Consider the following 15,386-nt stretch of genomic DNA (forward strand, 5'->3'; position numbering starts at 1 on the left):
GGATTTATGAATATGCTTGTATGTATCAAGCGCTTCATATTTTTGCTGCCTTTTCAATTGTGTAATTCGGTTTTGTTCAGCGCTCTTTGGAACTGTTGCTTTTATCTGTGCACTCGTCCAGTTCACGTGAGCCGCTCGGTGTACATGCATCGAAGTTTCCCAGCTGTGCTGGTGCCATCTCGTGCTATGTCCATGGCTGTATTTAATGTTACCTTAGTCCTGGCACTTAAAACTTTCTCTCGCAGTTTCGCTGAGTTTGTACCAAACACCACCCTGACCATCTCATCTTCCTCTGCATAAGCACAGTCCTTAACCCGTGAATATTTAGTGGGAGTTTGCTATTGGATTGCCGCTGACGGACGGCCTTATATGGGCAGGCACTAAATTACAAACGCCAGCGGCAGCCTGTCTATGAACTTAATTTAAAGTGTAGGTTTACATCGTGCTTTGTTTCCGAAGTAGCAGAAGTCATGAATATGGTTGTATATGTCACTCGCTTTCTTATTGTTTCGCTGCCTTCTCAATTATATAATGCATGTTTTCTTCAGCGCTTTTTAGGTCTTCCTGGTTTTCTATGTACTGCGTGATTACGTGGGAGGCGTGATGATGTCACACGAAACTCCGCCCCACAGCGTTGAAGCTCATCTCCATTACAGTAAATGGAGAAAACTGCTTCCAGTTATGACCATTACGTAGAATTTCGATATAAAACCTGCCCAACTTTTGTAAGGAAGCTGTAAGGAATGAACCTGCCAAATTTCAGCCTTCCACCCACACGGGAAGTTGGAGAATTAGTGATGAGTGAGTGAGTGAGTGAGTGAGTGAGGGCTTTGCCTTTTATTAGTATAGATATACACATACATACATATATATATATAGACACACATATATATATATATATATATATATATATATATATATATACTGCTCAAAAGAATTAAAGGAACACTTTTAATCAGAGTATAGCATGAAGTCAATGAAACTTATGGGATATTAATCTGGTCAGTTAAGTAGCAGAGGGGGTTGTTAATCAGTTTCAGCTGCTGTGGTGTTAATGAAATTAACAACAGATGCACTAGAGGGGCAACAATGAGATGACCCCCAAAACAGGAATGGTTTAACAGGTGGAGGCCACTGACATTTTTCCCTCCTCATCTGACTGTTTCTTCACTAGTTTTGCATTTGGCTACAGTCAGTGTCACTACTGGTAGCATGAGGCGATACCTGGACCCTACAGAGGTTGCACAGGTAGTCCAACTTCTCCAGGATGGCACATCAATACGTGCATTGCCAGAAGGTTTGCTGTGTCTCCCTGCACAGTCTCAAGGGCATGGAGGAGATTCTAGGAGACAAGCAGTTACTCTAGGAGAGCTGGAGAGGGCCATAAAAGGTCCATAACCCATCAGCAGGACCAGTATCTGCTCCTTTGGGCAAGGAGGAACAGGATGAGCACTGCCAGAGCCCTACAAAATGACCTCCAGCAGGCCACTGGTGTGAATGTCTCTGACCAAACAACCAGAAAGACTTCATGAGGGTGACCCAAGGGCCCCATGTCCTCTAATGGGCCCTGAGCTCACTGCCCAGCAGCATGCAGCTCGATTGGCATTCGCCATAGAATACCAGAATTGGCAGATGCACCACTGGTGCCCTGTGCTTTTAACAGATGAGAGCAGGTTCACCCTGAGCATGTGACAGAAGTGAAAGGGTCTGGAGAAGCCATGGAGAACATTATGCTGCCTGTAACATCATTCAGCATGAGCAGTTTGGTGGTGGGTTAATGATTGTCTGGGGAGGCATATCCATGAATGGTCACACAGACCGCTACAGGCTTGACAAAGGCACATTGGCTGCCATTGGGTATCAGGATGAAATCCTTGGACCCACTGTCAGACCCTATGCTGGTACAGTGGCTCCTGGTGCACGACAATTCCTGGCCTCATGTGGTGAGAGTATGCAGGCAGTTCCTGGAGGATGAAGGAATTGATACCATTGACTGGCCACCACACTTTCCTGACCTAAATCCAATAGAACACCTCTGGGACATTATGTTTTGGCCCATCCAATGCCACCAGGTTGCACCTCAGACTGTCCAGGAGCTCAGTGATGCCCTGGTCCAGATCTGGGAGGAGATCCCCACAACACCATCTGTCATCTCATTAGAAGCATGCACCGATGTTGTCAGGCATGTATACAAGAACACAGGGGCCACACAAAGTGCTGCGTACAATTTTGAGTTGCTGCAATTAAATTTTGGCAAAATGGACTAGCCTGCCACATAATTTTTCACTCTGATTTTTGGGGCGTCTTTGAATTCAGGGCTCTGTAGGTTGATCATTTTCATATCCATCAAACGATGTGGCATCCTTTCATTCCTAACACATTACCCAGTCTGTATCAGTATAGATATCCAGGAGGATTTCTTTTTCCCATTGAGATCTGATGTGTTTTCAAAGTGTTCCTTAAATTTTTTGAGCAGTTTATACATATATATATATTATATACATATATATATATATACACATACATATATATATATATATATATAATATATATATATATATATATATATATATATATACACACACACACACACACACATACATTCACATATACAACACATTCCTCCTTCATATCTTAGTCAATTCACAATGCAGCAAGTTCACACCACATTATTTCCAAAACAATATGCAGTCACTTCATGGATATAATACACAAGTGTTGTGTAAAATTGTGGCTGCAACAAAATGGCAAAAAAACTTAACAGATATTAAACTCACCTGTGTGAAACCTTGCTGTAGACCTTACTGATTTTTGGCTGAGGCAAGCATTTTTCTGTAGTCTGAAGCTTACTGGAACTAGGGCTCAGAGTAATGGTAGTGTTGGCAGTTGTGACAGGGTCGTCTGAATTAACACCAATGTTCACTGGATCACTGGCCATTTCATTTTTTTTTTCATAGGAACTGCTTTTTCCCAAGTACTCAGGCCTCTGAGTTTCTGGTCTAGGGCAGTTGACTAGGTGTGGATGACAAACCTCTGGTGTGAATGGAAGAGGGCAAATACCATCCTCACTAAAGGAGTCATTGAACTGTAGTTTAATTGGTGCAAGAGGTTTACGAACTGGAGAAAAATCCATCTGTTTAGTCCCTTCCAACTGTGGTAAAGAGTTACCAGTTTCAGCCGATAGAATGGTGTTCTGCTGGGATGCATCTTTAATTTCTGCTAAAGCAACAGTAAAAATGGTTGTTAAAACACACAATAAATAATGTTGGAAAACGATCAATAATTACATTTAAAAACTCTGAACTCTTCAATTTTCCAAAAATCTTATCAGGAGACATAAATTAAATAATAAAATGGGAAAAAAACTCTCATTTTGTGCAACCTGAACCTTGCCTTACCTAAGAACACAAATAGTCTGACAAGTAAGGAGAAAATACTTAAGCCATCAAAAATGGTAGGTAGCTAAAAGCTAAGTTGATCAAATATGCTATTTCAAATTCAAAAACCTGTCAAAATATTACCTTTAACAACATAACATCTAAGCCTGCTCCAGTAGACTGTTAACCACTTCACCATGGTGACATATTTTTTATTCATGCAAAACTGGACTTACCAGTGTAGATTTTCTTTATTTTTTTGGTTTCTTGAATATGAATAACAACACTCTGCACGGGTAACATGTACTGTCACCAAATGGTAGCAAAAAAACACTTCAAAAGTACAAAACATAACTATCTGGATGGACTAATGGGGTCAAATGAATGTGTGCCCATGATTTACATACTTTATACAGGCCAGAAAGTAATTCAAATAAATCTATATTCTTCTGAGAAGCAATTGAACAATGATTGCCCTTAGTTAGTTACAGTGTTTTTAGCATAACTGATTTGGGAAAGAAGGCACTGATCTATTACTTAACATACCATAGGCAAGAACAAAGTGATATTGAAGATGGATATTATTTCAAAGCCAAATACACCTTCTGTAGTTTAGACTTACCTTGATTTCATGCTACAATCCAATGTCACATTAAATGACTTCTAGTTGTAAAGAATTTCAAACTTGATGACTGCATTAGATTTTGTCACCAGTGTATGTCAGATTACACAACCAGGTTTCACAGGGTATATCAAATTAGACAGCTGCATGACAACTTTCCAGCACAGTTTCACATGTATAAAGAATTGCAAACTTGTTCTTTTTTCTAACACCCAAGAGTGTGCAACCTAACTGATCCAGTGCCTTAAAGGTATATCAAATTCAGTTGCAATCTCTAGCCTTTTTTTCCACCATTATTTTGTGGTATGTAAAATACGCAACATCAGATAGATGACTTTCTTTCCTGTTTGTCAGTTCGAAAACAGGGGTATTCTTTATTCTTTGCACTTGCATTATAGTGCACTCTGCTAGTTGTCAACTCATAAATACACGTTACCACTTAAGACTAAATCAAACCTGTTTGATTTTGTAGGTATGAAACACAGACCGGTTGTAACAAGTCACTAGATATGTTAGACTAGATGAGAAGCAGTCACGGAAGCACACCATAACTACCACTAACTCATGAAAATAAAGTCTAAAACTGAAAAAAAAAATATCACAGGAAAAGTCATGTATTGTGACATGGCCATAACAATAAAGGACAGCAAGAAACTTCAAAGTGTACTTGGCAACATCACTTAAAAGATAGTTATGAAATTGTCAAATATGAATAATTTGCAGACAAACTAAAAAATACAATCATCTTAGTACTATTAATAAACTGATGCCATCTGTATCTTCATAAGCCTCACAATCCAAATCAGCATATATTAGGTTTTTTTTTTAAATATATGATTGTACATTTGTTATGAATACTTTTTATAAGCAGTTACAATCAGTAGCCTTATGTTTTCTTCTCTTCTCTTTTTTTTTTTCTTTTTTACTTATTTATTTTTAGGCTACTATTTTCAGTGAAGTATTTGTTCAAATCTAAACTCTAAAATGTACTGCTGCTAAGAAAGTGATATGAATAGTTTAAATTAAAATTTGCATTGTTTTGAAAAAAGCACACTGTTAATAAATAAATTAAATATGTTTGTGTACATGAAAAAAGGAAAAAAAAAAATCCAGCCACAACAGTACTTACATCTCTTGCACACCACAACCCCAACATAACACAAAGTCAGTACATCTTTCTGATGCTGGCTTTTTTTTGTAAGCTATTGAAATAATATGCATGGCAAACTTTTTTTTATTAGTTATTATTTATTACATGGATAAAATTACACAATATTGTAAAGTGTGGATGTGGAACTTGAATTAATGCAAAACAATCTATGTAGAACAGGTCCCATTATAATATAAGAGTTGTTCCACAGGCAGCAACTTGTAAAACAAACTAAAAACATTTAAAAAAGGAATAATACTAAGTAGCTGAAAATTTTGATATATGATAGACAATATATGCAAGCTCGTAAAAATTAGTGTGTAATCTAATAGTCCACTAACAATTGATTTCATTTGGAGTAAAACACATTTCTGTAAACATAACAGATTACAAATGAGAAAAGGTGTACTTTAATTAGTATGGTACCGTTGGTATTGTTATCTACACCTTGCTGAACATGCATAATGTACTTCTGGGTCACAAGGGCCCCGAGCCTAATCTGAAAATACTGGGCAAAACAAGAGAGGAAACAAAACCTGGATGGGGCACCAGTCCATTTCAGGGCTCAATATTGCACACATTGATACAGGATGACAAAGTAACTAATTCAGTAGCAGAAGCAGTACAAAGAATGTTACAAGTAATACAACATGTAATGGTTCATATCTGATTACTGTTCTAAGGTCTTAACTTTTTGTTTATTACACATCTGACATCCATACAAGGATATGGACTGGAAATACAATATATAGGAATATATTTAATTTCCACAGTGCAAAGCTCTGCACTACCTTACAATTTCAGAAACTTATTCCTCACTAGGTACTTGTAGAATTTATGTGACTCATGATAACTAATGCAATAATTATGTTTGAATATCTCTATTTTTGGTTGTCAAACATATATTAAATGGCATCATGAGTGGTGCCATGCTCTGGTTATTACCTACTTGGTCTGTATCTTTGTTCCAAAGGTTTTGGATTTGAAGATAAAAAAAAAGCATGCGGTAACACTGGTCAACAAGCATTTTGCTACTGGGAGTCTTTCACCTTTACTTTAACAGGATTCACTTGCTGACTCCAAATCTGAAAATTGTTTGCGTCCAGCACGTCCCGTTTTTTAGTTATGATGCTCCAGGTCTTGGACAATTAGGGTGACTGGGCAGTAAAGGTGGATAACCATTTTGATAAATGCTGGTAATTCCACTAGAGATGCCATTAAGATAAATGATTTTGCCACACATTACTTACAGCTGTGAGTTGTTTACCTTGTCATTATTAATTTTATTTAAATATTATTCATTTTTAATTAGTAGAAAAAATATTTGTTTCTGATTACCAGGTCTTATATGACTCTTAAGCATAATGACATGACTCAGACATGACGATGCAGTAGGTAGAGATTTTACTGTTAAACATAACATTGCATTTCAGAACATTGTGTTCGTTAGGTTCACCATTAATTTGAAAATTTTGTCAAGGCAATGGACAGAAACAGCGATTTTTTTTCAGCATTTAAGAAATAAGTTTGGTCTAAAGAAAAATTATGCCAAAATTAAGGAAGGTGTTTTTGTTGTTCCTGAAATCCGTGAACTGATGCTTGACGACGAGTTCAAAAGGAAACTGAAGCAAACTGAATCAGCAGCATGGGAAGCATTTGTGCAGGTTGTCCAGAATTTTCTTGCTAGTCACAGAGCAGAGAATAATGCTGAACTTGTGGAGAACCTGCTGAAAGCATATCAGCTTATGGGAGCCAGAATGACACTGAAGATACATTTTTTACATTCTCATCTCGACTATTTTCCACCAAATCTGGACAATGTCAGTAATGAGTATAGGGAAAGATTTCATCAAGATATAAAGGTGATGAAAACAGATATCGGGAAAAATTCACTCCGAGCATGATGGATGACTACTGTTGGTTCTTGCAAAGAGAGACGGATGTACAGTTCAAGCGCAAAAGCGAGTGCTTCCAGCATTTTTGGGTACACTGACCTCACTTTTATATTGAGGTAAATTGACATACTGTAAATATGCTTTAACTTGTCTCTGGTATCATCTTCTGGTTTGTTTTCAGAATAAACACATCAAAATAATTTTGGTAGGACATAATCCAAAACTCCAGATAGCATGTTGATATATTATATTGATATTCAAAAGTGTCAAAACGTCAATGATGTGTATTTCAAAAAACTGATGTGCTAGCTTAATCATGATGTCATATATGAAATTTGTGTAAAAAACTTAATAAAGAGCTGCTCTGAAGTTCCCAGTAGCAATCAAAAAATATTTTTTTGTAGACCAGTGTAATTTGATGTAGTTTTTATCTCATAACACACTCAATTATCAATGTACTACAATAAAACATGATGATTAGTTCTTAACCCTTTCTTAATTGGTCAATCTTTTCTCATGTGACTACCTCTGCCCTAAATCCCATTTCTTGTCATGTCATTCAACTAGTGCCAAGCAGAGGCTTGCACTTCCCAGAAAAACTAAGCCCTTGTTATTAATTTCAAATACCAACACTCTAAACACAGCAAATATTTGAGTACTTTTTCACTACAAATGAAACAGCAGATAAACACAATTATCAGACCCTCAGACCCTCTATCCACAATTACTGCAAAATCTCCCAAAACACAGAATAAGGCTAAACCAGTGATTCTTGACCCTTATCTTAATACAAAGTCCATTCAGCATGCAGCTAGCTCTACTGCACATAACACATTTAAGGATAAGTTTGGTGTTTTTCAAGTCAAACTGGTTTCTTCACAAACATGGTATATATGCATTTGCCATGATAAACTGTGTTCTAAAGTTAAGCTTTTTCAATAAATTGTAAAAGCACTTTACAATGGAGACTTATGGGTCAGAAAATAAAAACCATCAACCAAACAACCTCAGAACCACACATCCTTCAGAACACTATGTTTTGTGAAGCAATAAAAAAATAACCATTTAAATTGACAAGAATCACTGAGAAAACAAAGATTCTAGCCAACCATGCATGGCAAAAAATCATTACTATTGCTTTGGTTACATGCATCAAGAACAAGATTAATATGTATATGCAGTACATTTTCATACAAAAAGTGTAGCTGAAAGTGCTTTACAAGAAGTTAGTAGAGTTCAAAGTATAAATAGAAAAAAAAAACATACAACACATATAAGCAAATAAAAACAAACAAAACCAGACATGCCCTAATGGAATTAAGCGCAGAATAAAGTAATATGTTCTGTACATGCAGTTTTAAAGTCTCTACTAAATGATATGGTAAGTCCTTTGCTACTTGGCATTACTATAATGTTACATTCTTGGCTAATATTTCTCTTTGTACTATAAAATGGGTTAACACACTTTCAGGACTGAATAAACAAAACTTTTTTTTTTTATATATATGTTATATGTGTATGTTATTTTTTTTTACTCATTTATACATTGTGTTCTATTTTTTTTTTTTTAGCTGTACACAAGATAACCTTCTCTGTCTGGGAGACAAGGATTGTTGTTTTACTAAGATAAGGCAAAGTTCTTTTTATTGAGCAGGAATAATTCCACTGTTAATATCATTAAAAAATATTTAAATTATTTTTATATCCACATTTTATTTTTAATTTTGTTCTAGGATTGTACTATAATTTTTACATGATATTGGTTTGACTGGAGGTAGAATCCCTGAAGTTTATATACAGTGGGATGCAAAAGTTTGGGCAACCTTGTTAATAGTCATTATTTTCCTGTATAAATCGTTGGTTGTTACGATAAAAAATGTCAGTTAAATATATCATATAGGAGACACACACAGTGATATTTGAGAAGTGAAATGAAGTTTATTGGATTTACAGAAAGTGTGCAATAATTGTTCAAACAAAATCAGGCAGGTGAATAAATTTGGGCACCGTTGTCATTTTATTGATTCCAAAACTTTTAGAACTAATTATTGGAACTCAAATTGGCTTGGTAAGCTCAGTGACCCCTGACCTACATACACAGGTGAATCCTATAATGAGAAGAGTATTTAAGGGGGTCAATTGTAAGTTTCCCTCCTCCTTTAATTTTCTCTGAAGAGTAGCAACATGGGGGTCACAAAACAACTCTCAAATGACCTGAAGACAAAGATTGTTCACCATCATGGTTTAGAGGAAGGATACAGAAAGCTGTCCCAGAGATATAAGCTGTCTGTTTCCACAGTTAGGAACATATTGAGGAAATGGAAGACCAAAGGCTCAGTTCAAGTTAAGGCTTGAAGTGGCAGACCAAGATAGATTTTGGATAGACAGAAGCGACGAATGGTGAGAACAGTCAGAGTCAACCCACAGACCAGCACCAAAGACCTACAACATCATCTTGCAGCAGATGGAGTCACTGTGCATCGTTCAACCATTCGGCGCACTTTACACAAGAAGATGCTGTATGCGAGAGTGATGCAGAGGAAGCCTTTTCTCCGCCCACAGCACAAACAGAGCCGCTTGAGGTATGCTCAAGCACATTTGGACAGGCCAGCTTCATTTTGGAATAAGGTGCTGTTGACTGATGAAACTAAAATTGAGTTATTTGGGCATAACATGAGGCGTTATGCATGGAGGAAAAAGTACACAGCATTCCAAGAAAAACACCTGCTACCTACAGTAAAATATGGTGGTGGTCCCATCATGCTGTGGGGCTGTGTGGCCAGTGCAGGGACTGGAAATCTTGTCAAAGTTGAGGGACGCATGGATTCCACTCAGTATCGTCATATTCTGGAGACCAATGTCCAGGAATCAGTGACAAAGCTGAAGCTGCACCGGGGCTGGATCTTTCAACAAGACAACGACCCAAAACACTGCTCAAAATCCACTAAGGCATTCATGCAGAGGAACAAGTACAACATTCTGGAATGTTCATCTCAGTCCCCAGACCTGAATATAATTGAAAATCTGTGGTGTGAGTTAAAGAGAGCTGTCCATGCTCGGAAGCCATCAAACCTGAATGAACTAGAGATGTTTTGTAAAGAGGAATGGTCCAAAATACCTTCAACCACAATCCAGACTCTCATTGGAACCTACAGGAAGCGTTTAGAGGTTGTAATTTCTGCAAAAGGCGGATCTACTAAATATTGATTTCATTTCTTTTTTTGTGGTGCCCAAATTTTTGCACCTGCCTGATTTTGTTTGAACAATTATTGCACACTTTCTGTAAATCCAATAAACTTCATTTCACTTCTCAAATATCACTGTGTGTGTCTCCTATATGATATATTTAACTGACAATTTTTATCGTAACAACCAACGATTTATACAGGAAAATAATGACTATTAACAAGGTTGCCCAAACTTTTGCATCCCACTGTAAATATTGGAATGTTTGTGCCTTTGCTGTATAAGGCAAAAAGATTTATTATATAATATTTGTCAACTTCTACAGTTTGTTCTTCAGCTTTTTATACTTAAGTGTGTATCTCAGGGAAATGAGTTTTTTCCCAAAACATGCCAGACTTGTAACCACTGCACTCTTCAGTTTTCAATAGCTTACATAGATACACATACAGTATATTAACTATTCTATTTTGGGGTTATTTTCACAATTATTTCAATCTCTGCGCACTCTACATATGGTGGTGCAGTGTTTTTAGATCTTATTTCAATTTGAAGAATTTGCCTTATAGTTTTATAGAGCTTAATTTCTGTCTCTATTTCATTTTCAATTGGATTTCCTGTCATTTATGAAAAATATTTTTTGCTATCATCTTATTTAATGTTTTGTTTCTTTGCTTACATGTATATCAATTTCCTGGTGCAATTTAAATGCTATATTCACATTATAACATAATTCTGTTTTTGTTTCTGGAAAACAGTGTAAACATGTAATGTTCTTTCTTAACCTATTTTGCACTCTAAATGAACATTTGGTTTGGGAAATGTAGAGAAATCTGAGGTTAATCAATCACCTCCTGAAAAATAAACAACTTACAATGTTATCATCAGGTGTGGACATCACCATTTTAACTGTATGAGTCAACACTACCGATCTTCATTTATGTAATTTCATGTTGGCCACAGGGAGTGCTCAGTCTTGAAAGTGTATGAGTACCTCTGCTTAATACAAAAGAGCAAAGATGGACGAATTAGTGGCCAATAAGAAATCAGCCTAGCTAATTTGGTAACACTATGTGACAAAAGATTTTACTCAACTTATTTGTTGACTAGAACAGCAAGAATTTAGTTACGAAAAATTCATAAATAACAAATTTGCACTGTTATTTGAGCATACACCCCCCAGCTGACTATGCAAGATTAGGCAGTGCTGCTGGTGCAAGTGCTAAACACTCACTCACTCACCAATTCACTGCACAACTATTTTTTTTTTTGAAAAGTCTTGCTTCCTGAAAAGATTTTGCCGATTGTGACAGGTACCTACTCAGTATGCACAAATATAGTTTTGGTTTGACTGCATCACGTAGGAATTCTGAGACATAGACATTTATATATTTACTGACAATAACATATCAGGTCACATTTATGTTTCGCATAAGCTATTAAATTCAACAGAATTAAAAGTCTTTTGCTCCGGATTTTCTTTTGTATTCAATGTCTGGTGCATCACGTTGCAGTGTCCAACAGTAGTCAGCAGACATTGACGGATTCCAGTTGCCCTGGTATCATTTCTCCATCGTAGCAATGCCCTGGTGAAACCTTTCACCATGTTTGTCACCGATAGTACCGTGATTTGAGAAGTCCAAGTATGAGTGGAGGAAATGAATATTGAGTGACATGTTGCTTCATTGTCTTGCATGCTTTGAGAAGTTTGTCTACCAGCTGAATGTAGTTTGGGGCTCTGTAATTGCCCAAAAAATTGCCAACAACATCTTTGAAGGCTTTCTAGGCATTTTTTTCTGGCACAGCTAACAGATCTTCAAACCTCTTCTCACTCATATCATGTCTGATCTGGGGGCCAACAAAAATGCCCTCTTTGATCTCGGCGTCAGTTATTTTCACAATCAGTTGTACTGAAGGATAAACATTGCAATTGTGTAACAGAACAGCTTTCAGGCTTAACACTGACGAATCAATTAAGAGACGCCACTCTTCCGAGTTGTGATCACAACCCAGGGCCGAGAACAATCCTTCAAAGTCACAACAGAAACACAGACTGTCAACTTGTGCAAAAACTTTGGTTATATCATGATGTCAGCCTCGAAACACAGAAATTTTCGTACCAGGTGACAGCAAACACCATTCCTGCAGTCTCAAACCCAGCAGCTTGGCTTTTGCCAGACCCAAATCTCTGACCAAATCGTTCAATTTGGACCGTGTTATCAGATGTGGATCACCTGATGAGCATGGTTCAAAATCTGGGTCAATGTCACTGTCAGTACCCTGCATTGCAGTTTCTTCATCTGGTTCATCTAAGGTCCAATCCTCTGGTGATTTCGGAATTGGAAGACTGTCGTCATGTGGCATGGGTCTCATTGCTGAAGGCATATTAGGATATTAAGTTGACTTCTTGATTTTGGCAGAGAAACCAGACACAGTCAAACAGAAGTAACTGACTATCTATATAAACCAAATGAGCAGGATGGGTGTATGTAAACCACCTTTATAGCATGCTGAGACAGCGTCAAGCTCGTTCAGACCTGCTCAGAATGTCAACTTCCACAGTTCAACAGCTTCCAACCTGGCCTGATTCCATGCCTGGGCATGCTCAGGCTGCACAAACCGTTGTTGATAAGTCACTTTTGGTAGCAAAATGTTTGGATACAAATATAAGAAAATAATCATGACAAAACTGAAGATTTCTCTGAAATGGTACAGTACAGTAATATTTGATGTGATATTCGTGATCAGCATCCAAAAATCTATAAGAAGCAACCAACAGTGTTCAAGAAGCAAAAACTTTGTTGTGCAGTGAATTATTCGTCTTTTTAATTTATAAAAAACATAACACAAAAAGGTCAGTGCAAGAAAAGCACAATGTACCAAACCCATTTCATGTTAATCATGTGAATAAATGTTATAAAAGTATGATTGTTTTACCCATTCTTTCCAAAAAGTATTACTTTAAAAGTTAAAACACTGTAATTTTCCTGCTAAGTCACATGGCGCCAGCCTTCAAACTTCTCCCAAACGACAAACTTACTGGTATAGAAGAAAATCGGTTATAGCTTGTAGTTAAATTAAGTGATAACCCTTATAGTTGCAATATTTTTTGGGGAATGTAATGGATATGAGTGACCCATCAGTAGCAACACCTCACTGAGGATACCCCAAACCCAGCCACGACAATCCCACACCCCAATCCTCAACAATCAAAGCCACCCACAATTTCAGAATAATTTCCTTATGGGTGACTGATGTAAATCTCCTGCAAAGCTGACAGTACCATACTCTTACAATCTGCATTCCCTTGCGATGGTTGGCTTACAGCAAAAGGACCAGGGAAAAATGTTAAAGCCAGTGCTAGTGGCAAAATACTGTAACAACACTGCAACAGCTTTTTGATGAGCACGCAATTTCTTTTCAGCAGGGACAGCAGTCTTCCACAAATACAGAAAATTATGTGGTGATGAATCCATTCAGAGGATGGAGAGTTACTGAACTTTGAACTTTAACTTTATTGCCAGGCAACATAGTTGTTAGGAATACCTCTTGGTGTTGCATCCATACACATAAGGTACATATAATTAAACAACATACTATACAATACGTGAAACCAACACAACATATAGAAAATAAAAACATATATAAAATAATATAGTAAAGTAGAATCACACTCCTTCCCATTAATATACAGTATTAGGCAAGTCCTATATAAAACAAATATCATTTATACTGAATGGAGGATAACAGAAATCAGGAAGAGACAGATGAATCAGACAGTGTTTAACCATAGACACTGCAGCAGGAAAGAAAATGTTTGTGTCCAATCTTCTTGCCTTTAGTTACTGGAAACATTTCCTTGATGGTCATAACTGAACAAAATGGTTGAGTGCAATCTTTGCTTATAATTCCGTCTCATTTCCTGGCTTATATACAAGACCTCACTGGAATCCAGTTTGAGTTGTACAACCTTTTCCTCTGTCTGAATAACACACTGCAGTTTATGTTTGGAGCGAGCGGATGCATTGCCATACCAGGTTTTTATAGAAAGGTGAGGATGTTTTAATGATGGCTCTATAAAATACAGTAGTACCAGCACTGATTGGGATAGGTTAAACTTTTAAAGTTAAGGACATACATTTGCTGCTGTACTTTTTTTTTGATAAAACCAGTTACATTTTCATCCCAGTTTAGATTATGAGTGATAGTTGTGCCAAGAAATGTAAACGATTCTACCTTGTTGAGAGTGACATCATTTGTAACTAGGGGTGTATCAGGAGAGGCTTGTCTTTGAAAATGATCAAGCAGGCTTTTATTCCACCAGTCTTGTTCCATTCATGTATCTTGACTGACGCTGCCACACCTGCAGCTTTGACACAGCTCACTAGCAGCATTATTGAAAATCCTCTACCTTGTCTGTCTTCTCTTAATATGCTGTAAATTACAATCACCATGTGCCTTCATTATCAATAAAAATGCATAAAGCATTCAAAATTCTTGCACAACCATCATGTTGAAACCCTCTGCAAGGAAAGCTGTCACACTGATAATTTGTATCATGTGAAGGAAAAGATAATCTAATTAGAATTTATTTGCTAAAGATACATTTGAAGTTTCTAGTCTAAATGCAATGTGTGTACGCTGTACACTGTTTACGTCAGGGCTTAATGACGATTCAGGACCACAATGTCTGTACATTTAAACAGAAGAAATCGAAAATCTGGCTGCATTTTAATACAAATGACAAAACCACACCAACAGCAGGATACATTAGGCCCAATAATAAGTAAATGTCATAGCATGCCTAAAATGATTAAACACTTCCTGAAACATGGTGTTAATTTGTGACAATCTACACAGTTCACAGGTTTGATTGTCCACCGCGAGCATTTTAAAGAAATACTTTAATACTTCTTATAATGAATCAGTGAAAGAAGGTCAGTCTTCTTATTTTACTAATCTCATAACTCCTAGTAAAAATATCGCTAAGGTATTTGCTTCACTCAGATGATGACTTCAATATATATTAACCATTTTGTGAATAAGGCGAGGGACTGGAATTCCAAAATCTCTGTCTATATCAGGATGACACTCAGTGCCCAGTCTTTTACTTCACTCCTTCAGATTTCACTTAGCAATCTATTTACAACAGATAGCAG

General features: G+C 36.9%; 1 protein-coding gene across 3 annotated transcripts in view; it reads right to left on the reverse strand.

Annotated features, from left to right (window-relative positions):
• The window catches only part of kif18a (kinesin family member 18A), a 135,174-nt gene that overhangs the window by 15,515 nt on the left and 104,273 nt on the right, over positions 1 to 15,386 (reverse strand). For 2 of the 3 annotated variants that reach the window (XM_039753793.1, XM_039753801.1), the window contains exon 15: positions 2,778 to 3,219. In XM_039753793.1, coding sequence (XP_039609727.1) covers positions 2,778 to 3,219 — 442 coding nt within the window. The remainder of the gene's footprint in view (positions 1 to 2,777; positions 3,220 to 15,386) is intronic. The other variant, XM_039753810.1, reaches the window with a different exon arrangement.

Source organism: Polypterus senegalus, chromosome 1, assembly GCF_016835505.1.
Source record: "Polypterus senegalus isolate Bchr_013 chromosome 1, ASM1683550v1, whole genome shotgun sequence".
Taxonomy (NCBI): Eukaryota; Metazoa; Chordata; class Cladistia; order Polypteriformes; family Polypteridae; genus Polypterus; species Polypterus senegalus.